Source organism: Monodelphis domestica, chromosome 5, assembly GCF_027887165.1.
Source record: "Monodelphis domestica isolate mMonDom1 chromosome 5, mMonDom1.pri, whole genome shotgun sequence".
Taxonomy (NCBI): domain Eukaryota; kingdom Metazoa; phylum Chordata; class Mammalia; order Didelphimorphia; family Didelphidae; genus Monodelphis; species Monodelphis domestica.
Window position 1 is genome coordinate 171,035,387 of NC_077231.1, and position 27,247 is coordinate 171,062,633.

Below are 27,247 nucleotides of genomic sequence, written 5' to 3' on the forward strand. Positions count from 1 at the left end.
GTATATTCATAATTGGGAATATTTCCCTGGCGACCACCTTATATATTGATTTAAAACAAGACACTGTAGTGAAAACATATTTTCTGCAGTCACAATTTACTCATCCACTCTTATATCTATCACAGTTTACAACCTCAACCATTTTAACTCTTACAGTTTATGACCCCAATTCTTTTAAATATAACAAAAAGTGATATAAAGTGTTGGTAATAATTTCTACAAACTGCTTTCCAGTTTTCCTCATGTATTGTTTTCCACTTTATCAAATACTGATTGAGTCCCATTATTTTTGAATCTTCTTTGTGATGGCTTTAATGACTGCTGCTTCATAATATAGTTTAAGGTTTGTGTAAGGTTCAAGTTTAGGTCTTATGCTAAATATGAGAGTTATAAAGTGATATTATGGTCACTGATTTTAAAATATTAGAGCTTAAGTCAAAATGACTTTTAATAGTATTTATTTACAAAGAGAAGGGAAGAGTAAAATTGTAAATGTAGATAAGGAGACAGATTCCAAACAAGTCTACTAACCGTTCTCCTGTGAAGTCTGGCTCAGGCCTGGCAGGGGTTTCTCCAAGACTCTGTCTCCATGTGGATTTCCCGGTAATCCTTAGCCAGAAGCCCCAGTGGTGTCTTCAGTCAGGTTTCTATCAACGCAGCCTTCTCCAAATCTCCAAAGGAATCTTCAGAACCAGTCTCTACAAAGACCAGGAAGGGACTGAATGCTAGACAATGCCGGTCTTTTCTTTTATGCTTCTTTTTCCTCATCTCTTCCTGTCTCTCCTCCTTCACAGAAACCAATTGCAGTCTTTCAATTTGCCTTGCTCTGCCCAAGAGGGGTAGAGGGGCAGTGACCTTTGGAGGTGTGAGCTTACTCTAGTAAATGACTCCCAAACTCTCATACTTAATGGTAAGTAGGGGTGCTTTCAGTTCTTGATTTGATTAGCTAAAAATAAACAAAGGGAGAGTTAATCCTATCTTCATATTTGGAATCCTCTTGGCCCTTCTTTTCATCATCTCTTGAATTTTATTATTCTATCAAACTCTGTAAATATCTTCTGGGCAGTTTGTTGGGTATAGCAAAATTAATCTTGGTAGTATTGTCATCTTTATTTTATTGGCATAGTTTAGTCATGAGTACTAAAAATATCTCTAGCTATTTAGCTTGTTCTTTAATTATTTAAGAAATATTAGATAGGTAATTATATGTAAGAGTCTTTTGTGTGCTTTTGGAGGTAGATCCACAGTATTTTATGCATTTGGTAGTTATTTGGGATAGAATTTTACTTTCTAAAATTGCTTGTGTTTTGCCATTACATAGAAATGTTAGGTTTTGAGGATTTTGTAGCCCATAACTTTGCTAAAGCTACTAATAGCATCATTTAATATCTTTGATGATTCCCTGGGGTTTTCCAAGTAATACACATCATCATCAAATAAGAATAGTTTTATCTCTTCTTTAATCTATCTTTATGACTGTAAAGATAATTTAGGGTTGTGACTAAAATCTAAATTAATTGGTCTCCAGGGAAAAATCCCAAATAAAAAACCCAAGTCAGTCTGGAAATTTATGGTAATTTTAATTAATATAGAGGGAAGGATTTTAAGGAGGAAGAGGGAAGAGGGTATAGAATTTCTCCCACCTGGCCTGTGCCAGAGGGAGTTCAAGATCTCCGCCACTAGGTCTCTGAAGGAGATTAGAGGCTTCTAAGGGGATAAAATTTGGAAAGTAAAGGAGGGAAAACTCAGCCAGAAACTCACCACCAAACCAGACAATAGCTTGTAGCCATGCCAAGATACCGAAAGGCCCAGCATGCTGCCACCAGCCACCTCTCCGCCACCAAAGGTACCAGAGAGAGGAAGTAACAAGAAATATATAGACCTTTTACTCTTGTGTCCTCTCCTCTAAATTTTCACATCTACCAATCATATCAGAGGCTTTGTCTCCAGGACTGACCATTTTTTGGTTCTCATCTTCTTTGATTATATTATATCTTTTGAGTTACTTAACACTTCTTTGTTAAGTTCACCTTTTGTTAGCTACTTAAACTTTGTGTGATTAATTTAACCTTTATAGTTACTTAACACCTTTTTGTATTAAGATCTAAAAAAGACTTAGTTTAAAGTTCAAGCTATACTATAAAGTAAGAACTAAGTACCTTCATTGTTCAATCAGGAGATTACAATTTCATCTTTACCATAAAGTAAGATCTAAGTAGGGTGGAGTAATCTAAATTTCACATTCCTTTAACTCCTTTATTTATTTTATTGATATTGCTAGCATTTCTAAAACTATGTCAAATAATAGTGGGGAAAGTGGCTACTCTTGCTTCAATTCCATATTAGAAAAGGTTCTAGTGAATCCCTATTGCATATGATGCTGCTTTTAATTTTAGATAGATTTGTTTTATATATTTTTAAAAGTCCTTCTATTTTTTGAAATTATTCCTCAATTTCTTGTGTGTTCTCACTTTTGCTAGCATATAACTATACCTAATATGTTCTGATTAATTCTTTTTATTCTGGTTTTGCTGTGATTTCACTGTACTCATTTGCTTTTTTTAAAAAAAATTTTTTGATTTTCTGTTTTCTTTTTAATCAGATTAGCTAAGGGTTTATCAATTTTATTAGTCTTTAAAAAAACAGCTTTTACTTGTATCATTATTTTTATTTTGTCATTTCCATGGTAATATATCTATTTCCCCTCTGATTTTTAACATGTCTTCTTTTGTGCTATTTTTTTAATTCTCTAATTTTTTTAAATTCATGTTGTTCATTAATATTTTTCAATTTTATATATGATTTTGAAGTTCTGATTTTTCCACTGAGGACTGCTTCAATGCATCCCATAAATTTTATTTTATTGTTTCATCATTATCATTTTCTTTAAAATAGTTATTGTTTCTATGAATTGTTCTCTGGTCAACTCATTTAAAATTTCATTACTGTCTCCATTTTTATCTACATCTTCTGTGGTACCCAAACCAATTTTTATTGCCATTGTATTATGTATGGTCTGTAAAGAATTTATTGACTATTTCTACTTTTAAAAAATGTTCTCTATCTCTGTGCCCTAGTATAAATCTTTGTAAATTTTTCATATGGTACAAAGAAATGTGTATATTCTTTTGCTGCTCCATTTAGAAGACATCACGCCTTTTAACTCTAGATTCCCAATAAATTTTTGAGACTTATCCAAAACTGATGAGAGGAATATTAAAGTCTTGTCACTTTTTTGTTACTATGTCTTCTTGAAACTCAGATATTTCCTTTATGAGTGTAAATGCTAAACCATTTGGAGCATATGCCTTTATTACTGATAATGATTTGTGTTCTATGGTTTCTTTCAGTGTAATAGTTTCCTTGTTTATCCCTTTCTATTTTGTGTTTTTTGATTTGTCAAATTTTACTGGCAATTCCTGCTTTTAGATTCACTTGATTCATAGTAAAAAAAATTTTTTTGCATACTGTTTAATTTTGTGTTTTTAAAAATACATTTCTTATAATAGATTATAGGGTTTTCTTATCCATGCCACTTTTTCATTTTGTTGGATTATTTAATCCATTTACATTTAAGGTTATATGACTTAAGTTTATATTTTCTTCCATCTGCTCTAAATTATTTAAAATTATGATTTTCCTATCTTCTGATATAAACACTGTTAACATGGAAATAACACAGAACTACCAAAGTAGTCAGAAAAACAAAATCTTTAATCAGGAAAGAGTTAAGTCCAATATTTGGCCTTTTATTCAGAGCCTGACACCAAAACTTTTATAGGGTCTACATCCTGGGACATTATCCCTGGGAGGGCCACTGCACCAGGTGAATACTATGAAGGACAAAATAATTTGGGGAACTTATATACCTTTTGGGAAACTGAGGGACAGGGAAATATAATTGATTGACATTAGCATGGCTACAAGGAAATGGGAGAGTCCAAACTAGCTGACAGGCTTGAGAAAGAAATCATAGTCAAAGGCTAGGGTGCCTACCTTACAAGGGATACTAAAAGGATGGCCCCCTGCCCAGATGTTGGTCTTCTTGGGAACAGGGCTGATACAATAGGGAAAACTTCTAAGTTACAAGGAAATTTAGCATTTGCTTAGCCCCACCTAACAGAAATGATCATTTACCTTAGGGTCTATTGTTCAGTCTGAGTCTAGCCAAGTCTGAGATTCCCCTCAGAGTGGATTCTCATGGGAACAAGGACAAGCTTTGGGGTCTCCAAATTATAACCTAATCCTAAAACTTGGGATTCATCAGATCTTACAAGGCTACAAGTTTGGAGGTTTCTAGATTCCATGTAGACAACATAGTATAATATTCCTTTAGATACCTTAATTTTTTTTCCAATTGGTTCTCTTTTCTCAACCCAATTTCTTCTTCTTGCTTACTATCCCTTTCCTATTTGGGTTTTTTATGGGTAGGAAGAATACCCTTGGGGTTTGGGAAGGATACCTTTTGCAAGCATGCAAGACTCCAAAACTTAGCTTAAAAACAAAAAAGAGCTTTATTAATTTAGAAAGTAATGTTGAGAGTGGCCAGGAGGATAGCAAGGTAGAACAGAAAGATGGGGAACAGTTCTTTGGGAGGACAGCATGAAAGGAAAGGCTGTTCCCCATGGGGACAGCATGGATGGAGAGGCTGTCCCCCAGATGACATCTGTTCTGGGGATTTTATACTTTTTAGAAGCTATGTCCTGATGTGGATGAGACCAGAGTGAGTGATAGTCCCTCAGGCATTTGGTGGGGTGAGGTGGTCATCTGACTGGGGTCTGCCTGGAGGCATAAAGATTCATCTCTTTGTCCATCTTAAATCTAGAGGACAAAAGAGGGTAAACATCTCAGGACCCTAGGTGGGGTCCTTGGGTGTTTCTAGGTTAAGAGTCACAAGGATGCAAAGCAAAGGAGTTTCCCTGATAATAGTTGGTCTGGGTTTCTGGGGTACAGTGCTCATGCCAGGTTTTATTAGTTCCTCTTTCCTGATTTTTTTCTGGTTATATATTTCTTCTTATTTTTTCCTTTTGGTAGATTTCCCCTCTTCTTCTCCCCTTCAACTAGTCCTATTCATTAGATTTTTTTAAAAGAAAAACATTTTTATATGCTTTTCAAAATAATAATTTTTTTTCACCCTCTTCATTATACATTTTCTCTTTTTACTCTAGACCCTCATTCTTGGACTCATGTCTCTTATCATCTGGTCACTTTCTTTTATCTGTATTCTTCATAAAATCAAAGCCTCCAAGGTAACCATTTTAGGCTCTGCCCTTTATCTAGGTGTGTGCTTCTCAATAAAGGGCTGTCAATGTGCAAACTAGAGATCCCCACCACACTTGTAGCTTGGAGGAATTTGGTGATCCTTAGTTTTTTTTTTAGTTTGGAGGTAGAAACCCCTGGTTTTGACCTTGTCACATGAGAGTTCCTCCTTGAGGGAAAGTCTTATTTCACTGGTCTCGGGCAAACAATAGACCTCATGGTAGTTTGGGGTGGAATATCTAATCCCATCAGATGTTAAGTATCTCTTTTGTCCAAATGGCTTCTCCCCCTAGGCTAAAGTCCTATGGTGGCCCAGGCCTGGGCTGGGTCTTTCCCTTCTGTATCCATTATAAAGCATCAGCCCCTCACCATTATTCCTGTCTGGAACTCCTCATTTTCCTTTCTTACCATTGTAAAGTCAATCAACAGTCCCTCTCATACTAAGCCCCCAGGTTTCACCTAGTAAAGTATTTAAGCTCCCCAACTTTAATGGCTCCTCAGAGTTGGTCATAGAGCTTGGTGCTACACCCAGGGGTCAGTGTCCTGAGTGGCCAGAGTTCAATCCTTGGACTGTGCCGTCATATATGGCGCATAGCTCTGTGCTGAGGCCTACTATTGCATTGAACCCCTTGTTCTCTTGATTAAAGAGTGATTTTGACTATTTAATAGAACTGTGTTTTTTTCCCAGTCAACAGGGCTTACCTCATGGATTCCCCTTTTCCATTGTACCTCACTCTCAGAACAAAGTCAATTGTTTGCAATGTATATCCCCATGGTAGGGCATCTTTTCCTCCCTCTTGCCCCCTCCCCCCCTTCCCCCCCACTGATCTATATTCTCCCTTGTTGACCATCTTTCCCCTACATTTGACTGGAAAACTTTTTCCTGGGTCCATGTTCTCCCACTTCTCCGGGTCCCAGTTATCCCCAAGGATTCCAACTTCCTCCCCCTCACCCCTTCCCCTAGGACATGTAGACTTTCAGGCCTCATCTAGTGTAAGGTCCTTATCTTCTTTACTCATTGGAGCATTCATCAGTAGAACTCCCTCTCACCTCCAAAGTAAGGATTCCATTTCCTCCCCTTTTGAACCCCTCCCCCCGTCCCATTTCCCACCTCTTCTGTCCATCTCTTCACTGTTACCTGTCATGTTTCCACATTCACTGTTTCCTTGCATACATTTAGAAAGATTTCTCCTATTATCTCCCTGATGCGATTGCTGCCTGTATTTATTCACTCCTCCATTTCTGTTGTGTGTGGTGATGGTGATGGGGGGAGGGGGAGGGTTCAAGATGCAAATAATCCCTGCAGTTTTTTTTTCTTCAAAAAATAGTTTCAAACTCTTCTTTATTGAATGTTGAGAATCTTAAAAATTCTCAGACTCTACCTTGGAACATTTGGTTAAGGCTATTTCCCATTTTAAACAATGGAGATACTTGATCAGGAATGTATTGGGAATTTTACATTTCTCCACCCATACTTAGGCATACTTTAGGGGAAGATAAAGTTGTAAACTCCTGATGGAACAATGAAAAAGACCCTAACTCATACTTATAGTGAGGCCAAAAGCCTTTAAGTTAGGTCTATTTTTAGATCTAATACAAAAGGGTGCTAAGTACCTGTGAAAGTCAAATTAATTACTAAAAGGTCAAGCAACTTACAAAGGGCAAGTTTAGCAAAAGAGGTGTGAAGTACTCAGAAGATATAATCTCCCCAGAGAAGGTGAGAACTAAAGAGTGGTGAGGACTAAGAATGGGCAGTCCTGGAAAAGCGTCTACTGTGATTGGTAGATGTGAAAATTTAGGAGAGGTGACACGAGAAAATTTTCTTTAAAAGGAAGGAACGTGAGGCCTCTGAAGTTAATCCAGCTTTGGAAGCTGAATTGGAGGTCAGGAGTTAGAGCTCTCTCTGAACTCAGTTCAGGAGTTGAGGATTTCAGTGAAGAATTGGAGTTTTGCTTGGGAAAAAATCTTGTGGTGAGTGGATAAAAGACCGACTTAGTTTTCTCTCTTAAAGAGACCTAGGCCCTAAGCCTTTTCCTACTATCTCCTCTTACTCTGTCTCTCTCCCTTCCTTTAATTCCTTCATTTGTATTAATTAAAATCTCCATAAAACCCAGCTGACTTGAGTATTTCATATTTGAGAATATTTCCCATGGCGACCATTTATTTTTGATATAAAATCAAGACACTAAAATTATCTTTACAGTTTTGGCAATTCAAAGTCTTGAAACCCACATTTTCACAGTCACAATGTCCATATTTTATACTGTAATGTTACTCAGATTTGCAAGAGAAGTCACCCTGGGCTATATCTAAGCTCTAAAGTTCTTTGGAATACATTACTCCATTCCCTCCTCCTCCTAATGGAATAGTCTTGTACTATTTTAATGTCTTTTCTTTTGTATTTCAAGGTCCTTTTCCTTATGACTTACAAAACGCACTTCTGAATCCAGTTGTTAAATTTAGTCACAAGGTGTCTTGCATTTTTTTTCTGTAGAGTATCTGAATTCTTTCCATTGCAGTTTCATTTGCTATATTCAGAAGTTCTGGTCAGTTCTATTTTTGTCATTTTCTTTATTATGGTGTTAAAATTTTTTGTTTCTATGAATCCTGTCTTTGAGATCCATGTTTTTTGTATACTGCACATGTTTTCCTTTAATGTTCTTGCTTTTTCCTCTTCTTCTAGGTGTATGGAGTGGAAATTGAGGGAATCTTAGAAATTTCAAAGTTCACCCTCTTTTATCACTTATGAAAAAATATATGACCATGGAAATTGATCATTTAAAATATAATGCTTTATTGAGAGATGGGAGGGGCACCATAGCAAGTCATGGACCCAAGACAAATGCCCAAAAATTCACAGAAAAATCCCTTACTTATAGAATCCCGATTCAACCAAGTCTCCCAGAAAGGATCTTAACATGTTTACAACAGTTGGAGATAGAATGTTGAATAGCTTTACAGTGGTTTTACAATGAACACATTCAAGCTAATTAACATCTTCCAGAAATTAGAGAATAGCTTCACAATGGATACATCCAAGCAAATCAATATTTATGTTCAAGAAGCTGGAGACAAATACTCTTATCTAGGTGGGGCTGATGAGATGATTAGTCAAGCCTTAGGGCTTGACCTCCTGGAAGAAGCTTCTATAATCCATATACAAAGATACAATAAGAGAGTCTTCTAAAACAAAAGGGTACTCAGGATTGGTATTAGGATCTGATCAGGAGTACTTCAGGATTTGAGGCCATCAGCCTGGGCCTCCTGCCTAGGGCAATTCCCAGACAGACTATAAAAGCTTTAAAGCTTTTATAAGGATGGGGGGGGGAGGGGGGGACACACCAACTTTAGATATTACAATTAATAACTTGAGTATAACACACTAATTTCTCACTCCACACACAGGTCATCTTTTACTTTGGGGCTTTTGCATTCCCAATCTATTCTCTCCTTTCTTTGGTAAGGTTTGCCTTTGCAGATTGAAGTTTTTCTATTCAGATCATTTTTTGCTATGTAAGACATTTTCCTCTCAATTTTCATCTTTTAAACTATTCAGGAATGGTATTGAGATTCCATGTTCTGCTCATATTCCATCTGGTCTTTTCATTAGATGTTGGATTATTTTCCTTCATTTTGTAGCATTCATAGGTGCCTGACTTTCTTTGCTAGAACTGGAGGTCCTGTTACTGTTTTTCTATTGTTTTATGCTCGAGGTCTGTAATTTTTTTTCTTCCTGGAATCTTCAGTACTTTGTCTTCCCTTTTTACTTACACTTCTGAGTTCCTCCTCTCTGATTTTGGTGTTCTTGGGGGCTGGATTTCAAAGAGTCTCAGCCTACTTCCCCAAAGGGCAATTTAAAATTCCAGTTTAGGTCTCTGCCCCAAAGGATTTTGGGGTGGTCTGTTGGGTGTGGTGCTCTTCCCTTAGGCATAATGGAGTACTGCACAACTCATGTGCCCAGTATTCTATCTTGGTGATCTCACTCCCTCTGTTCCTCATTTCTCTGGCCCTCAGAGCCTGCTAAAATAGGACATTCAAAACCTGCTTTCCCTGGCCTGACAGCTCAGAGCTTTTAAGTTTGGGTACTAGGATGAGGCCCCAGATTTTTGTTCCTGAAGGACCATGGCTGAGCTGGCAGGCAAGAGCTAAGTAAACTCAAGGGAGAGGGAACTGGAGTGTAGTTTTAATGTAAGGTGTTGCTCCTTGGGGTGACTAAGTGCAGCTTCCCTGCTCATGGCATGGAGAGTGAGGGAGGGGTGCTGAGTGGGTTCAGGGTCAATGAGCATCAGTCTCTGGGGTTCAGGTTTTTTTTTTTAACTTTACTTTTAATTCTGGGGGTCAGGGACCATGGAAACAAGTCTATCATTTTGTTGCTCACATCCTTCAGTTTGCTTTACTGGATCTTCATCCAGTCCATGCCCAGGGCTCTGCCCTGGAGCCTCTTTTCTTTTCCCTCTATTCTATTTCATTTGGTGATCTCATTAACCCCATATTATCACTGCTTATGATACTCAAATCTACTTACCCATCCCTAAGCCAGGTCTCCAGCTGCCTATTAAATATCTAGAATTAGATAATCCATAGATATCAAACTCAACATGTCCAAAACTAAACCCATTTTCTTTCCCCTTAAATCCTCCTCTCTTCCTAATAAACCTATGACTCTTTTGTCATTGCCACACCTACAGTGAAGGTGAGGGGCTACAGTAGGATATACTAGACCTCAACTGATCCAGGGAAGGCAGGGGCAGTAGTCATGATCTCTGACAGTTGGGACTAAAATGGATATAATTGGAAGGGATGAACAGAATAACTATATTATTTTGGATTTGTATTCACCAAGAGTTTTATAGTATCCAGATTTTTAAAGGAAAAACTAAATGAAGTACAGATAGAAATAGAGAATAGCAGTAGATTTTAATTTTTCCCCTCTCAGAACTAGATGAATGTAACAAAAAAAAAAATTAAGTAAAGGAGAAGAAATAGAACTTTAGATAAACTAAATATGATAGGTATCTAGAGAGCCCCCCCACATCTTTGAGGCTCATAGCAGATCTAAGCCTGAGCATACACATAATCCAAATATGGTTTCTGGTGGAACAATGGCTTAGAGAGCATAAATATTCTGCAAAACTGTTCTACGCCATTCATTTTATTATGGAGATAATCCTGCATTCCTGAGAGGTGATGGCATTGGAACAAAAGTTCCACTGGGTATGACCAAGCTGGAAAGACTTGTAAAATCCTGGCAACATGTTGTATCTGCTGTCTAAGGACCAATCTTGTTAAATATGACCCTGGGAATATATATTAACTGTGAACACAAAGTTAAATAGATCAAAGTAAATAGGAACATGGAAAAACAGGCCTGATTTTGCTAGAGCAACTATTATTTTTTAGAAAACAAGATGAAAATATACAAAAGAGCTCTAAGGACTCCATTACTAGGATTTGGCCCTCAAGACATTATTAAGAGGATAAAAAAGCTGTGTATGCATGAAAATATTCATGGAAGTTTTATTTGTAATGACAATTTATTTCAACCCAAATACAATGATTGGCAGAAATGGATGAATAGGTTGTGGTATTTTAATGTAATGGAGTGTATTATGTAATTAGAAATGACACATATTGGAAATATAAAGAAAATGAGGGAAATACATGAAGAGATGAAAAGAGAAAAGTACAATAATATACACAATCCAAAGGGAATTTTAAAAAGCAGAGGATGTTTATACTGGCACTTTGCAAAGGAAATTTACCCTTCCCTTTTGACTAGGTGTACCTGGCAGGAGTTTGAACTCAGCTGGAAAGAGAGGACTGAGAGGGAAATCATTGGGTAAATTGGGTCACAAGGATAGAATGGCAGCTGGAAAGGGGCAGCAATGGAGTCAAGATAGTTTGGCCAGTGAGGGCAGGGCAATATCTCCTGCAATGCCCCTTGAAGCAATATCTCCTGCAAAATAGAAAGCCATAGTTAGCTACTGAGACTTGATGGGAGAGAGTTAGTGGGCAGAGACAAGGTTTGATAAACTGAGGCAGGAGCGGATTTTGCCCTCTTTGCTTCTGTGTTTTTGAGCTGACTGGACTTCCCTATGAATTTGGTTAGGGGGTCCTCATGGTGACTGTAGAATAGCCAGCTAAATGAAGCAATAAGGAAGGTCAACTATATATCTTTCTCCTATTTTTCCATCTTTTCCCCCCTACTGCTTTTGATTTAACAAATTAATTTAAAGGCCAGTTTCATAGTTTTCACTCTTATAGGAACACATATAATTTACATATTTTAAACAAATTGTTAACAATATGGAGTTTGTGACTTTACACATGAGTTTTTTACATATTTAAATATCTTTTGTTGGTAGTGGTTAGTAATAACAAATTGAAAAAAAGAACAAATTTAGAACCATTACGGTATTTTTAAATCCTGCATATTTCAATAATTCATATATAAAAACTGCTCGCATCTATTATAACCAGAGACCAAAGTGAAGATAGAAAAAAATCCACTGATCATCATCTGAAAAAAAAACAGCAAAAGAATTATCTTAGGACTGTCATAACTTTAATCCAGAACACATCAACCAAAAAATATTGCAAGGGGAACAGCTAAAGTGGCTCTATGGGTGGAGAGTCAGACCTAGAAATGGGAGGTCATGGGTTCAAATTTGACCTCAGACACTTCCTAGCTGTGTGACCCTTGGCAAGTCACTTAACACTCCATTGCCTTAGAACCAATACACAGTATTGATCCTAAGACAGAAGATAAGGGTTTTATATCTATCTATCTATCTATCTATCTATCTATCTATCTATCTATCTATCTATCGAGAGACTGAAAAAAAAACAGTTTAAATGCTATGCTTTGGAACTCACTTGAGACTTAGAAGCTTCTATTATGAAAGAAAGGAGATCATGTAATACAGTATCCAAAAGGCAAAAGAAGAAAGGGTTGCAATAAAGAATAACTAATTTTGCAAGGATGATTATAATCCTACATAGGAAAAAAAAATGGATCTTTAATGAAAAAACTTCATAGCTGAGTAATTGGTTTGAAAGACAGACAAGGGAGTCCAAAGAAATCTAGAAAGATAAATTTGAGAAGGGGCTAAATGATGATAGTGTCATCAGTCTAATAGGGAGGGGGGAAAAAAAACAAAACAAGTGATTCTTTAGAACCTTATCTTCAAAGGTTATAATGGGCGTTAAATAGGGAAAACTGAAGACTTGGAGTTTCTTGGTTCTGTTCTGAGGGTTTTAAGAAAGAAAAAAGAAAGGAGGGTAAAAAAAAGAATGTGCTAAAATAGAAAGGAGGGGGAGTGTAAATGATTGTTGGAGAGTCAGTTTCATATATAATCTTTTTCTGTTTTGCTAGGTACACAGAAATGATTGTGTTTGTATATGTTTCAATTAAGAATAAAAAATAATTCAAAAAATAATGTGCCTAAAAATCAGCTGAAAACACTTATCTATAGAAAGTATAAACATCTCCAATGAAGAAATAGCATAAGAAAGATTAAATGATCTGCCTCTCAGACTGCCTTTGAAAGATGTGGAATGCTTATTAACACTACATATAGAAGAAATGGAGGAGCCAAGATGATAGAGAAATTGAGTGCTCTAACCACTCTGAGAATCTTCTCCAACCAACATTAAAATAACAAAATGAATATTAGAGTGACAGAACCAACAAAGGAATGAAGTGAAGCAATTCTCCTGCAGAAAACAACTTGGAAGGTCGGCAGAGAGGGTCTGCTTCACTGAGGTGAGAAGAGAACATAAGGAACACCAGCACAAGCCAATAGCAAGCTCCCACCCCCATCTCATCACTACTGCTCAAGGTTCTGAACCTAGGCCCAAGTGAACATTAAAACCCCTAGGCCTTGCTTAAGCCAAAAGCAGAACACACTTACCCCTTGAAGTTCTAAGCTCAGGCACAAAGCAGTCCACAGTGCACCTGGCCACTTCCAACCAAAGTGGAGCCTAGAGGCCAGAGGTAAGGCCCCAAGCATTAGCACAAGCAATTTGTTGTGTGCAGGCTACTGTAAACCCAAGGGGAGGCCCAGAGCCCCTGCCCAAGCCTGAGCTAAGGCCATGATCCCCAACACAAGGATAGCTCATAGTGCCGGCTGGAAGCCACCAGCAGGCCCTGCGGTAGACTGAATCAGCAATAGGAAGTGGCTTCAAAAAACTTTGGGAGAATTGAAACTTACAGAAACTCAGAACTAGAACCGAGTGTAGCAGCAAGAAAAAACTGAAGTTTGAGTATGCCCTCTCTGTCCTGAGAATGGAGCCCACCTTCAGGATAAAAATAAAAGTAAAAAGAAGGCTAAGAAAATGAGCAAACATCAAATAACACCTAACCATAGATAATTATTATGGTGACAAAGAAGAGCAAGACAGAGAAGTAGGAGGGAAATGAGAAAAGGGGGAATTGAATAGGAGACTGTGAAGTGGGGGGAGGCAGTGGATAAAAACAACACATTCAGAAGATTAATGTTCTTTATGTGATACATGTGAGTATATATATACACATGTATGTGAATGTTTTGTATGTGTGTATGTTTGTGTGTACTGAGAGACTGTTTGAGTACTTACAAAAGAGTTGAAGACCACTTTTACCCACATTTGTAATGACTTGGATAATCAATATTCTAAAGTTTCCTGTGTGGAAGCAGAAAACCTATATAACAACCTCCCTTTAAGTTTCTTTTTTCTTTTTTTTTTTATTAAAACCCTTACCTTCCATCTTGGAGTCAATACTGTGTATTGGCTCCAAGGCAGAAGAGTGGTAAGGGCTAGGGATTGGGGGTCAAGTGACTTGCCCAGGGTCACACAGCTAGGAAGTGGCTGAGGCCAGATTTGAACCTAGGACCTCCCGTCTCTAGGCCTGGTTCTCAATCCACTGAGTTACCCAGCTGCCCCCCCTTTAAGTTTCTATATTAGTATTAAAAACAGTATTTTCTTCCAAAACCCTTTCCAAACTTCTGAGAAAAGCTCTTTGGAAAGTTAGGTGACAGATCAGGAAAAAAACCAAAACCAAAACCAAAAGGCTTTTCTTGGGGAAATGGATGAAGGGTACTACCAAACCTTTTGACAAAGAGTAACTGTCATAAATCATTTTCTCTAGGCCACTAGGTGGCAGAGTGGAGTATTTGCAGCCAAGACTATATGATTCAAGAAGACAGGAGTTTAAGTCTGGCCTCAGACACTATATTAGCTTTGTGACTTTGGTCAAGTGACTTGATCGCTCACTGCCTCAGTTTCCTCAATTGTAAAATGGGGTAATTATAATGTCAACCTTTCAGAATTGTTGGGTGAATCAAATTAGATATTTAAGTGTCTATTGCTTAATAAATGGTTATTTCCTTCCCTAAAGTCTCTATAACTTTTTTTTTTGTACAAAATATCATTTCTCTTTACTGAAACATTACATAAACTTTTACTTGAAATTAAGGTTGACTTGCATGGGTTCTATAACAAAACTGGGGGGCGTCCATGTTCTCAGTGTGGCTTTAAAATGGCCACTTATAGTTAATATGCATTATACAACCAATGTCCATTGCTTAGGAGGAAGGTAACTAGAATTCCCAGCAGTAACTGGGATCGACCTTAATTACAAAATAATCAGTTGAAACCAACGAATTATTTTTAAGAACAATAGATCATTTTTCCACTTAGGGGAACTTTTAGCTTATTTTGTCAGGAAAAAAAATCACACTAGTGATAAAATGGAAGAGTTCTGATTTTGAACTTTTATCTTACAAATATGGTCTGGCCTGATGGATGAAAAGAATAATGAACCTAATGTCAGGAGATACATTCTTTTTGTTAGAATCCCTGTTACTATCTGGTTATTTAACCTATTTCCTTGTTAAAAAAAAAAGAGGGCATAATAGTCCATTTAATATCTACCCTATGAGGTTGTAGTGAAGAACAAAGGAGCTGTTTCTAAATCAGGATAGTAAATTTTAAAGATTGCAAAAAAAATTTTTTTTTGTAAGATTGCAAATCTTAAACCTTAAAGCGCCTCCATAGTTAATTTCCCCTTAAAAGTTTTGTCATTTTTTTTGACCTTCATTTTGTTTTCTCTAAAGAGAAAATTTAAAGGCAAGAAGAATTAACATCCTAGTCAATATCCAAACGGAATCTATTTGGTCAGTGATACATTTCCATACATTTTATAAAGTATCTCTTTCTCACTTTTAAACCCTTACCTTTGGTCTTAGAATCATAACTATGTATTGGTTCCAAGGTAGAAAAACTGTAGGGGCTAGGCAATGGGGATTAAGTGATTTGCCCAAAGTCACATGGCTAAAGTATTTTTTTTAATCTGGGGGGCCTGTTAACTTGTTTTTTTCTCCCTTTAAAGAAGTCTAAAACAAAAAAGGAAAAGAATTACTGATATAGAGGAAACATTTTTTGCTTCAAAGGTCCAAAGAAATTTCATAACCACCAAATAAATTCTATAGGCTTACACTTGAACAATTTTTACAAACTCAGCTATAAATCTACATTTTTCTTGATTAAAAAAAAGAATACAGTTTAGAAATCCTAGAAATAATTCGAAGTATTCCCGAAATGATGTAAGGCTGAATTGATTATTCACAGGTAATGTTTTGTTATGTGAATGTGAAAACATGAATTACAGATGAAATACACTCAATCTCAAAGGAGTAGTGTTTAAAGTGGATATAACAATAAAACAGTAATTATCATCACCACCACCACCATCTCCTCCCCACCACCCCACGCTGTGACTCAGTGTTTCACTAATTTTGGCATTGAGGAGCGCCTAGTGGAAAAAGAGTGAAAGGGCAGCTTGTATGCTGTTTTGAGGACATACTCAAGCTTCTTGAAGAACTCAAGTGAAAATGTTAGAAAATACAAATTAGTTTAATTCACATGTTTCGCTACTAGAAACATGACCTCACCAGCTTTGTTTACTGTGGATAACACAAGTTAAGAGAAAAGGCATAGCTTTTGTTTAACATATCATGACCAGTGGGTCCACACAAAGGCTCCAAATAAAAACCTTTCACTCTCCTCACCACGAAGGAAACTGCAGTTGAAAAAGCTGCTTTTTGACTGGGATATGTTACAGGAAGTTCAGTCCCATCAATGGGACCCCTTTCTCAGAGATGCTTGGCGTCTTCCTGAGAGGATTTCTTTTGTGAATTCATCTTAGTATATAAACAGCCTCTGGATCTCTTGTTACCTGGCCAGCATGGAACTTTATCTGGGCAACAAAAGTAGAACTTTATCTGGGCAGCAAAAGTTTTTGTGTCAAAGGCCTCAGTTTCTCCAAGTGTTGTAAAGAGGCCCTGAAGAAAGCGAGAAAGGACCTAGAATCAAAATCCTCCCTTCCTCGCCCCCTCCTTTTTTCTTCAGATACCAAAACAAACGAGCTGATACACGTGTCCCAATGACTCTTGTTTACTATCAAGACTGGGGCGCGCCTGGGATTCTGGGAGTTGTAGTTCACTAAATTCCATCAACTTGCCTGTTTCCGCATTCAAAGGCGATCAGAGACTACATTCCCACAATTCATGTCCGCGACAAAGTTTGGCATATATCTCCGGAGTCTAGGCAACGATCCAATCCGAATAGCTTTTCCCTATGATTGACGCACCCAATTATCCAATCAATAAAAGCAAATTATCAACATGTACCCGCCTCTCATGACAGACATCTATAGTATCCAATGGGAGCAGGAGAATGGTCGAATGGCGACTCTACAAGCCAATGAAAGAACGAGAGAGCTAGGCGGAGGCCCGGCCCCTAGGGGGTTGAGGGGAGGGGGAAGGAGAAGCTTGAAAGACTTGGTAATGGCGACGGGTTTGGTAAGTGGGAAAGTTTCGGTTGAGGAATGAAAGCTGTGTCCGGGACTTCAGACGCCCCGTCAGGCCCTGTCCGGCGGTGGCGGAGGGTGTGCGGGGACGCAAGAGAGGACGGCGCAACTCGCGTGATTTCTGTCTTGCGATGTTCTCACTTCGTGGCTGGGCTTGTTTGTGTCTCGCTTCAGGAAAAGGGGGGGCGGGCGGATGGAGGGAGGCAGAGGACGCTGAGTGCCGAGCTTCAGTCGGGTGCTTCACTTCACCCTGGCCGGCAGCCGCGGGCCGTGGCCGTTAACCGTCGATTCTACTTTTTTTCGGTCCCTGAATCCCTTTCGTAACGGCCGTGAGCCTACCTGCGTGAGCCGACTGGCGACTCGCCGCGGCGGCTCTGGCTGGGGTGCGCGAGGGTCCTTAGGAGTAGGGCTGAGGGAGAGCGAACCTGGTGCCTATCCGGTCGGGGTGGGGAGCTGCCCCAGTGCGTGTCGATGGGACGAAGGGACGGGCATGAAGCTTTAGGGCTTTGGCAAAGTTTGATTGCCAACTCTTCCTGCGGGGGGGAGGCCGAAGGGGCGGCTTTAACTAGGTTGAGGAGGGTTGAGGGTGGCAGCGAAAGGTTGCCCAGAGTCTCTGTCTGAGCCTAGGCAGGGAAGTTGGTGGAGGTAGCCGGAGCCTCCTATGTCTCGAAGCCCCTGGGCCCTGGGGCTCATTGTTACGCAGTTCGAATGAATGGGCTCTGGGGCGCCTGCGCAATGAGGCAGCGTCGAAGGGGGATAAACAACCTTCGCGTCCAGGCGGTGGTCACATGACGGAAGGGGGGGGTAGAGGGAATGAGTAATGAAGGAGAGTGGGGGCAGTGGGGGCAGGAAGGGGATGGACTTGGCTTTTACTGGGAGGGCGGTGCTCCGGATGCACAGCCGAACCCAGGCGGCTTGGCAGGCCACTCAGGTTTCCTACTTCCAGCTTGTACAGCTGTCTACGTCATATTTAAGGGGAAAAAAGACATCTAGGTGTAATTGTTTACACCGACTGTACTTTGTCATCTTCTTAATTGCACAGCCCAGGTGTTACCACCTTAGGAGTCTGTACACTTTTAAGAGTTCTTTCCTGGTTGCTTCTCAGCAAGTCTTCTCTTCTATAAACAGTGTGGGGCAAGGGTCATGAAACATTTTAGCCAGAGTGCTATTGGGCAGGGAAGAAGGGAGGAAAGATATATGTGGTAGGGAATGAATGAGGGTTATTAATGAATTCTCAATTTGGGTGTGAAATTAAAAGTTATTTTAAATCAAATTCCTGTTCAGTATTCTGATTAAAGCAAAGGACACTAATTAAGCTATTGTACCTCCTGCGGTCACCGAAGGCCTTAAAAAATGAATAGGTTATTGCCTTGAAATGCCTTTAAAGCAAATTGCTGACTTGTCCTTGATCAGGACTTCTTTCTCCACCTTTTTCTGCCTTGATCCCCCTCCCTCTCCCCTCAGCCCTTTACAACAAATCACCCAATATTACGTTTCCTAGATGTAAAATACAGTAATGTCCCAGTTATCCTTGTTTGGTTTCTTCAAACATCCAGACCATCATTAACAAAGAAGAAAAAGCTGTATTGGACTTTATGTTTTGTATTCTGAAGTTTTAAATATCTCCATTTAAGGTAGATGTAATTTAGGGGCAGCTGAGTGGCACAGAGAGTGGATACTGGGCTTGGAGTCAGGAAGACCTGTGATTAAATCTGGCCTCATTTACTATCTATGTAACCCAGGGCAAGTCACTTAACCTTTGTCTCTCTTTTCTCACCCTTAAAAAGGGGGTAATAATAGTGCCTGCCTACCCTATTTGTTGTGAAGAACAAATGAAATAATATTTGTAAAGTTTCTGGCACATTGTAAGCCCTATATAAATGTTAGCTTTTATCAGTTAAATGATTTAAGATGAAATTTATGTGGCTATAATACTCTTTTCTAAAAGGTTTCTGAATTTGAAAAACTGACTATAGCCTTTGGTCAGTCATTCCTATTTATTTCCGTTAATTTTGTGTCCCTACCATAGTATTAACTGAAGCCAATTAAGAGGCTAAAGAATTTATTAAGGGCTAGATTGTTTTTGTTGTTCAGTTGTGTTCAACTCTTTGTAACCTTGGGGTTTTCTTGGCAAAGGTACTGGAGTAGTTTTTGCCATTGACTTCTTCAGCTCATTTTATTGATGAGGAACTGAGGCAAACAGGGTGAAATGACTTGCCCAAAGTCACATAGTTGTTAAGTATCTGAGACCCAACTTCAGGCCTGGTCCCTTTATTCATTTCAATATCTGACTGTCCCAATAGGTTGTTCTATGCCACTTTATAACACTTCGTTTGATTGTCACATCTCTATTGGGAGAGGCGTCAGCCCCATTTTACAGATGAAGATAATGAGGCAAAGAATAAATGAAGTCTTTAAAGTGACACATCTATTCATATAAGTTAGTACTAACACTTAGAACCTTGTCTTGTCCCTTCCTGTACACTTCTGGATTTTACCAGCAATTTAAAATAATGAGCTTACATTTGTGTGTTACTTCAAGATTTACATAACAGTTGAATACATCAGCTAATCTTATTCTCATGACTTTTCTGTGACTATTAATATGTCCATTTTATATGTGAGAAAACACAGGCAAAGTATAGCAGAGGCAAATTTCTGACTCCAAATCAATGTTCATTTAGTTGGTCCACAGATTTAAAATTATATAATGGAAGGATGGAAATTTTGGGAAATGCGGTCAATGGTTAGAAAGCTAAGTATGGTTGTAATAGAGTGAATAAAATTGACCACAATGAACTTAAAAGTTCCTGAATTATAAAAAAAAGGTTTGTTTTCTATCTTGTGTCTTGCTACTTTTGCTCCATTTTCCTAATGGAATAAAATGTACTGATATATGTGCTAAGCAGCAAGGAACATTTCAGTGTATTTTCAGTAACCTGGAACATTTGATTTTAAGGGTTTTTTGTTGTTGTTTTTAAAGAGAAGTTTTTCATCTTATCTTGGTATACCCAGTGTGTATTACAATGTTTTGCCCATAGTAGGTGCTTAAAGTTTTTTGAATTAGTGTGTACATTATAGTTAAAGGATTTCTGTTGTTCTTTCCGCCCCCCCCCCCCCCCCCCAATTTGATAGCTATTAGTCCAGTCTGAAGTGTAGTAAATAGGCCCTATGAATGTAGAGGAAATTTCATTGCCCTAAGTTATTTTTATGTTAGAAAAGTACTAATGTTATCATTGAACAATATTAAGAGGTTTTCTAAAGAGTTCCTTGGCACCTTCTTTTTTTTTTTTAAACCCTTACCTTGTAAGGGCTAGGCAATGGGGGTTAAGTGACTTGCCCAGGTCACACAGCTAGGAAGTGTCTGAGGCCAGATTTGAATCTAGGACCTCCCATCTCTAGGCCTGGCTCTCAATTCACTGAGACACCCAGCTGCTGCCCCCTCTCCGCTTCTTTTAACAATTTAGTAGGCTTACTTTAAGTTTACACAAATTAATTAGTCTGAAATTTTTATGGTGACTTAGGAAAAAATTAAATAGGTGAGGAGAGATTGTGGATTTCCAAGACAAAGATTTTGAAGCAGATAAATAGCAATGTATAGTGAATGTTGAGTCTACAGTTAGACTTGAATTCAAAAGTGACCTCCGACACTTAACCATGTAACCCTGGGCAATTCCTTTAACCTCTGTTTTGCCTCTGTTTCTTTTGTGAAATGGGGTGAAATAGCACTTACTGTATCTCACTGGGTTATTGTTTAGATAAGATGTTTGTCAAGCACTCATCACAGGCTTGGCACATAACAGTGCTTTATAAATGCTTGTGTAGATTAATAGCTGGAAGGCCATTTAAGAGGTCATTTTGTCCAATACCTTTATTTTATAGTTGAGGAAATGGAAAACCAGCTACCTGAAATTATAAACCCAAGGCCACATAGATAGCGATAGAAGGGGACTTAGTAGTTGGATTTTGCTTCTGGTTTAGCTATTTTTTTGAGTGGTTATGTCTCTTCAAAATCACAGGTATAGTTAATAAAATAAAATTTAAAAAAAGCTAATATTTATATAACACCTACTATGTGTTAGACACAGCACCAAGTGCTTTAAATATGTTACCTTATTTGATCTTCACAACAAGTTTAGGTAGTAGATGCTTTTATTATCCCCATTTAACAGATGAGTAAATTGAGGCAAACAAGTTAAGTGACTTCCCCAGGGTCATGCAGATAGTGTCTGAAGCTGGATTTGAATTGAGTCTGACTTAAGGTCTGGTTATCTGTCCATTATACCACTTAGCTAATCCATCATTGTCTAAAAGCCTAGTATAGTGAGAAATGTGGTGATTTTTTTTTTAAAGAAAAGCAACATAAAAATTTTGTGGCAATTTTTACAAAATATTTTCTCAATGATCTTTAAAGACTATTCTCTTTGATACCATTTAAGAATCTTTTTTTGTTAGAAAGTGTAAGAAACAAATTATGAATACTGTGGATCCAAGACCCAAAAAAGACTCATCTATAGCATAATATGAAATAATTCACATATTTATGTTGCTTTAAGGTTTATAAGGTACAAATTCACAATAATACAGTGAGGTACTATGATTGTGGCCTCTTTATTTTACAGATGAAGATATATTGATGCTTAGGAAGGTTAAATGACAAGCTTTTGGGGCCACTTAACTAATAGAAGTATCAGAATCAGAATTTGAACCTAGTTATCCCGATTACATCTAATTCTTTCAGTACTTGTCTTCTGATTTAGTACCATTTGCTGTATGATCCCTTTATAAAGTTTGAGTAATAAGCTTCCCTCATGTGACCTTTAAGTAATACCTCATTTTTAATCCCTTCTCCCTCAAATTACCATGTATGTACCTTCATGTTTTGCATGCTTTATTTTTAAACCCCAACCCTCCCAGTAGAATGTAAGCTCTTTGGGGCCAGGGACTGTTTTTCATTTTGTTTTTGTTCCTGGCATTATTTTTGGACAAAGTAAAGTGTTTAACAAATGTTTGTTCAGTTGAATTGGATTAAAATATAATAAAAAACTCTGAGACAGATAATTGGAAATTGACCCCAAAGTTTCACAAGAGTGTTATTATGTTAAACAAAATTTGTCTATAGAATAACGTCCTTTTCTTTCTTTAAAAGTAAGGACTTTTACAAATTTAACATGATGATAAATTCAGAATCTCATATGTAAAGGTAATTGCATGTTAACGTTATAGTTGGAGATCAAGATGTGTTAGGGAATTGGCCTGACACTGAGGAGCAGTATTAATGTAGTTTTAATAAACTTAAATAAGTGAGGGGATGCAAGATTATGATGCCTTTGATCTGTTTGTAGTTAAAATTCCCAAGATCACATATCTTGCCATTTTCATTTACATTACTTATTTTTCTTTTAAGTCTGAACACCATAACATGGTGTGGGAAGTGAAGACAAATCAAATGTCTAATGCAGTACAGAAACTCCTGCTGGTAATGGACAAGAGAGCTTCAGGAATGAATGACTCCTTGGAGTTGCTGCAGTGTAATGAGAATTTGCCATCTTCACCTGGATATGCTTCCTGTGATGAACACATGGAGCTTGGTAAACAATTTACTACTTTTCAGAAATTATCCAGGCCTCTCCATAAGATTTAGCACTAATTATTACATAGCAAGCTCCACTCTTAACCTTGTAAAGTAATCTAATTATATTTATGACTTTGTCCATTAGTAATTTTCAAGATAACTTTATTTTGTGCTTTTAAAGTGTGATTTAAAACCAAGTTGGGTCTTGACACTGTTGGTCATTTTAAAAAACATTAATATTTTATTGAACCAGATCTGTTTATTAAACATTTTTGATCACATCACTCCTACTAAAAATAAATAGCAATGAGTAGCTTTTTGTTGCCTTTCAAATATAATATAAACTCCTAACTTTCTTTCAAGGACTTCTACAATATGGCTTCATCATACCTATCTGGCCTTACCTTATATTGCATCATTTGGCATACTTTCTTCTTGCAAAGCTGGACTACTTACCAGACCTCATTCTGCCCTTTCTCATCTTTCAGCTTTTATTCTTGCTATTCCTCGTTCCCCATATCTAGGGTGGAATCTTAACTTTCTCAGTTGAAGTCTTTCAGGTGCTACTTTATCTTTGAAGATCACCCACTCCTTCTCCCATAATAATGTATTCTCTCATTTAGTATCTCAAATGTTTACCAAGTCTCTGCTATATGTCTATTTGAGGATCAGATGAGATCATTCAAACCCTTATGGTTTTCACATTAGCATTTATTTCACATGTTTTCTAGTTAATTAGTGTATTTATCTTTCCTGTTGCAAACTTTGTGAGACCATTACCAATGTTATCTGTCTTTGTTTCCCTAGCACCTGGCATAATATCTTACACATAGAAAGCATTTAATAAATGTTAAGGGTTTATCCTTTCCTAACAAATGGAGCAATTCAGTTGTAGGTGGAGAAACAGAGTGCAAAGTGATTCTTCAGTTTGGGGTAGGTTACTAATCCAGTAACCGCTGTAGAGAATCAGAGTTGAGAGTTAAAAACAGAAGATTAAATGGACTGGCTTCATTCCCTTGACTTCACTTCCTTTGTTGTGTAGATTGAGCCAAAGGGACCTAATCAAGCTTAATTTAATAGGAAATAGATAGTGACTAAATGTATTGTCTATTGTAATTGGGTGGAAATAGACTGAGGTGGTACTTATATGGGATTGATTTGAGAAAAGAGATTTGTAATTAGGAGAAATAGTATCCTTTAGTTGGGATTTTAGGAATGGATATACTGAATGAGAGTTTATATAGAACAGTTTTTAGTTTCAGTAAAAGGTTTCAAGAAATATGGGTAAAGGATCATGAGATTGTAGATTTAGAACTGGAAAGGTACCTTAAAATATCACTTAGACCAGTTCCTTCATTTTACACATGAGAGAACTGAAACTAAAATGTGGGTTTGGGTTTTTTTTTTCAAGTCATTACTTTCCCATGAAAATTATTATGTAAGTGTAACCAAAGAGTTTATTCTATTGTTGCTTATTCTCTGTGTAGGTTCTGATAACTGTTACTCCCATTCGAACATAAAAATCACCTGTTATGGTCCTTTAGAAGGTTATTAGGAAATTAGAATCTATTGTTGCATTATATTTGATCTTACCTGTCAAATTTATATATTAGTGATTCTTAAATCTAAAAATTATTGTTGTTCAAAACTTAATACAAGGAAATATAATGCACCTTTAATTTTGAAGTTATGATCTCGAATGTTCCCAGTTGTTTAAGACGAGTATTTACTTTGGAAGACTTCTTTTTCACTCAATAATGATAATAATGTGCCATAAATGAGTGATTTCTTATGTGCGGTTTTGGATTTACTTGTGTGCAGATGACCTTCCTGAACTTCAAGCTGTTCAGAATGATTCTACCCAATCTGCCATATACCAACTCAGTGCAGACGTTTCACATCAAGAATATACAAGGCCATCGTGGAGCCAGAATACCTCAGACATGTCAGAAAATGCATATTGTGAAAATGAGGTGGATTGGCTGACAGAACTGGCAAACATAGCCACAAGTCCACAAAGTCCTCTTATGCAGTGCTCATTTTACAACAGGTAGGAATGTTGATTTCACTTTTTAAGAAAAATCTAAAATACTGTTTTGTAACATGGATAATTATAAAATGTTTACATTTATTAATGTTTAAATTACCTTACCTGGCTTAATTGACCTGTTAACTAGATTAAATTGTATGTTAGAATTTAAAAACTTATTTGGATTAGGGTTTTGGTAGAGGAAATTAGAAATAGCTACCAAAATGAACCCTTTCTTTAAACTTTGAGAATGAAATTTTTAGCTCATTAATTGGCTTTTTCTATTTAATTCTGTCATCATAAAAGAAAGACATTTCCTTAAACAGTCAAGCTATCATGATTTTCTGGAGGAAATTTGGAGGGTTACTAAAATTAACCAACATAATTTTTTTCAATATTATCATCATCTTATCAGCCCTTTTCCCTTATTTTTCATGGAAATGAAATTTCCTTGGTCTTAAAGTAATTTTTATATTATACATTGGATTCTTAACATTACCATTAGCCTACAGCATTGTTTCTTTCATAAAGTGTTTGTAGACTTATGCTAGTTGGTTGCTTTGTAGATTAAAATTGGCATTCTGAACATTCCTTAAAATGTATTTCAGTTGATGTTGACCGCTGGTGTTCCATTCATTCAAATAGTTTAAGAAAGTGGCTTACTGAGTTATCTACCCTAGAATCTGGTGCTCTAAAATAAACCAAATGACTCTGTTTTAATAGTTATTTCACTTTAAAAATTGTGGAGTCATGAGTACTTCTGACAGATTGCAGAGGAAATAAATGGCCAGAATCTTTTCCTCATGTGAATGAAAAGGTACAAGACAACACTGGATTTCTTCAATGAGAAAATAGAATTTACTTTTTAACAATGGACTTGGTTAGCTAAAAGAATGTAAAATAATGTGTATCTCAAAGTGCTATTACACACACATACATATAAGTAATACACTGAGTCAACAGATTACATTGTTTTTGTCCAAGAAATCTATATTTATCTTAGTGACCATATTCATGTAGTGTTTCTTTTATCTAGCATTATATCAGAATCATTTAGATTGAATTTTAAGCCATTTTACTTTCATTGACCTGTAACTAAGCAATAGGGAAATTGAAAATTGAAATCCCATAAGAAAGAATTACATTACCTCAAATACAATACCTCAAACCTACATACATTACCTCAAAAAAAACATCTTTTTTTAAGAAAATCTTTTTTTTTAATTGCTTAGTGTTTCTTAGAGAATAAACCAGAATATTGATTTTTGTCATTTGTCAAGATAATGGGATTCATCCTTGTTTTGATTAGTGTAACCCTAGTGCATAGGGCAGCTAAGTGGATAGAGTACTAGTCCTAGAGCCAGTAAGACCTGAATTCAGATTCAGTTTGAGATACTTTCTTAGCTGTGTAACCCTGGGCAGGTCAGTCAACCCCATTTGCCTCATCTGTAAAATAAATTGAGAGAAAGAAATGGCAAACCACAAAAAGGATCTTTGCAAAATCCCACACATAGTCATGAAGAGCCAGACAACTGAAAACAACTAAACAACAACAGAAATTAGTATATGTAGCACACTAGTGTAAATAGTCTCTTTAGGCATCCAAATCTCAGCACAATTCTAGAAACCCATCATGCATTATAATCCTTTTTTATTGGTTAATTGTCTTTTTTCATCCAGTTTGAAGTTATTTTTCATCTTATAGCAATGTCATGAGGATGAAACATGGTTATTGTAAAGTGGAGTCAATTCTTCAGAAGGAAATAAATATAAATAAACATTTAAAGGAGGACGCCCCACCTCTCCTCCAAAGATGTGGATTTATTCTCTGCAGAAATTTCTGTGCTTCCCTTTTCCCCTTGGGAACAAGATGACAAGTCCCTCTCAGGTGTCTTACCTGCCTTTAACAAATCAATGGCTATATAAGCAACTTCCTATATAGTGTATAAAATCTTTTAGTTCCTGATATTTGTATAGCCAAACTTGTAATAATACCATACCAAAAGGGAGAGGTAAATTCTCACTTCATACAAAGAGTGGAAGGATAAAGCAACATATAGTGTGTTACATTGATTTATCAGACACATTTTTTTTTTAGAACTTTAGAACATGGCCTTTCTTTTAAATATGGGTTAAGGGAGGAACCAGATGGATCAAGTATTTGCTCTCACAGTGATATCAGTGGAATCTAATTTTTGATTCTATGTAAATAGTAAAAGCAAGATAAATTAAACATTTACAATCTAATTAGAAATAAAAGAAAGCTGATTAAACAAGATACCAGCATTCACTGGAATAAATATGGATTGTGTGTAAACATACAAAACAAACCGTAGTTGAAAAAGGCATTGTGTCCATCATATATCTAGGTAACAGCAACAAGTCCTGAGGAATCTTGATTTAAAAGTTATCTCCATATGTTATTAGAAAAAAGAAAAAAAAATGAATTTTGAGGTCCCAAGAAAATGGGAATGGGAGATTTAGAAAGTTCTCTTAAGAATCCTCATTGGCATGTCACAGTGTTTGTGTGTGT

General features: G+C 37.0%; 1 protein-coding gene and 1 long non-coding RNA gene across 3 annotated transcripts in view; one reads left to right on the forward strand and one right to left on the reverse strand.

Moving 5' to 3' along the window:
- Positions 1–6,499: 6,499 nt before the first annotated feature.
- Positions 6,500–16,892, reverse strand: LOC103099131 (uncharacterized). Its single transcript, XR_472930.3, has 3 exons — positions 16,311–16,892; positions 13,473–13,557; positions 6,500–11,779 (listed from the first exon to the last, which is right to left on the reverse strand). It is a non-coding gene; the product is annotated as an uncharacterized LOC103099131 (long non-coding RNA).
- Positions 16,893–16,993: 101 nt separating this feature from the next.
- HBP1 (HMG-box transcription factor 1) overlaps positions 16,994–27,247 on the forward strand; it is a 32,392-nt gene continuing 22,138 nt past the window's right edge. For both annotated transcript variants that reach the window (XM_056799522.1, XM_056799523.1), the window contains exons 1-3: positions 16,994–17,102; positions 22,518–22,701; positions 24,507–24,735. In XM_056799522.1, coding sequence (XP_056655500.1) covers positions 17,088–17,102; positions 22,518–22,701; positions 24,507–24,735 — 428 coding nt within the window. In that variant the 5' untranslated portion in view covers positions 16,994–17,087. The remainder of the gene's footprint in view (positions 17,103–22,517; positions 22,702–24,506; positions 24,736–27,247) is intronic.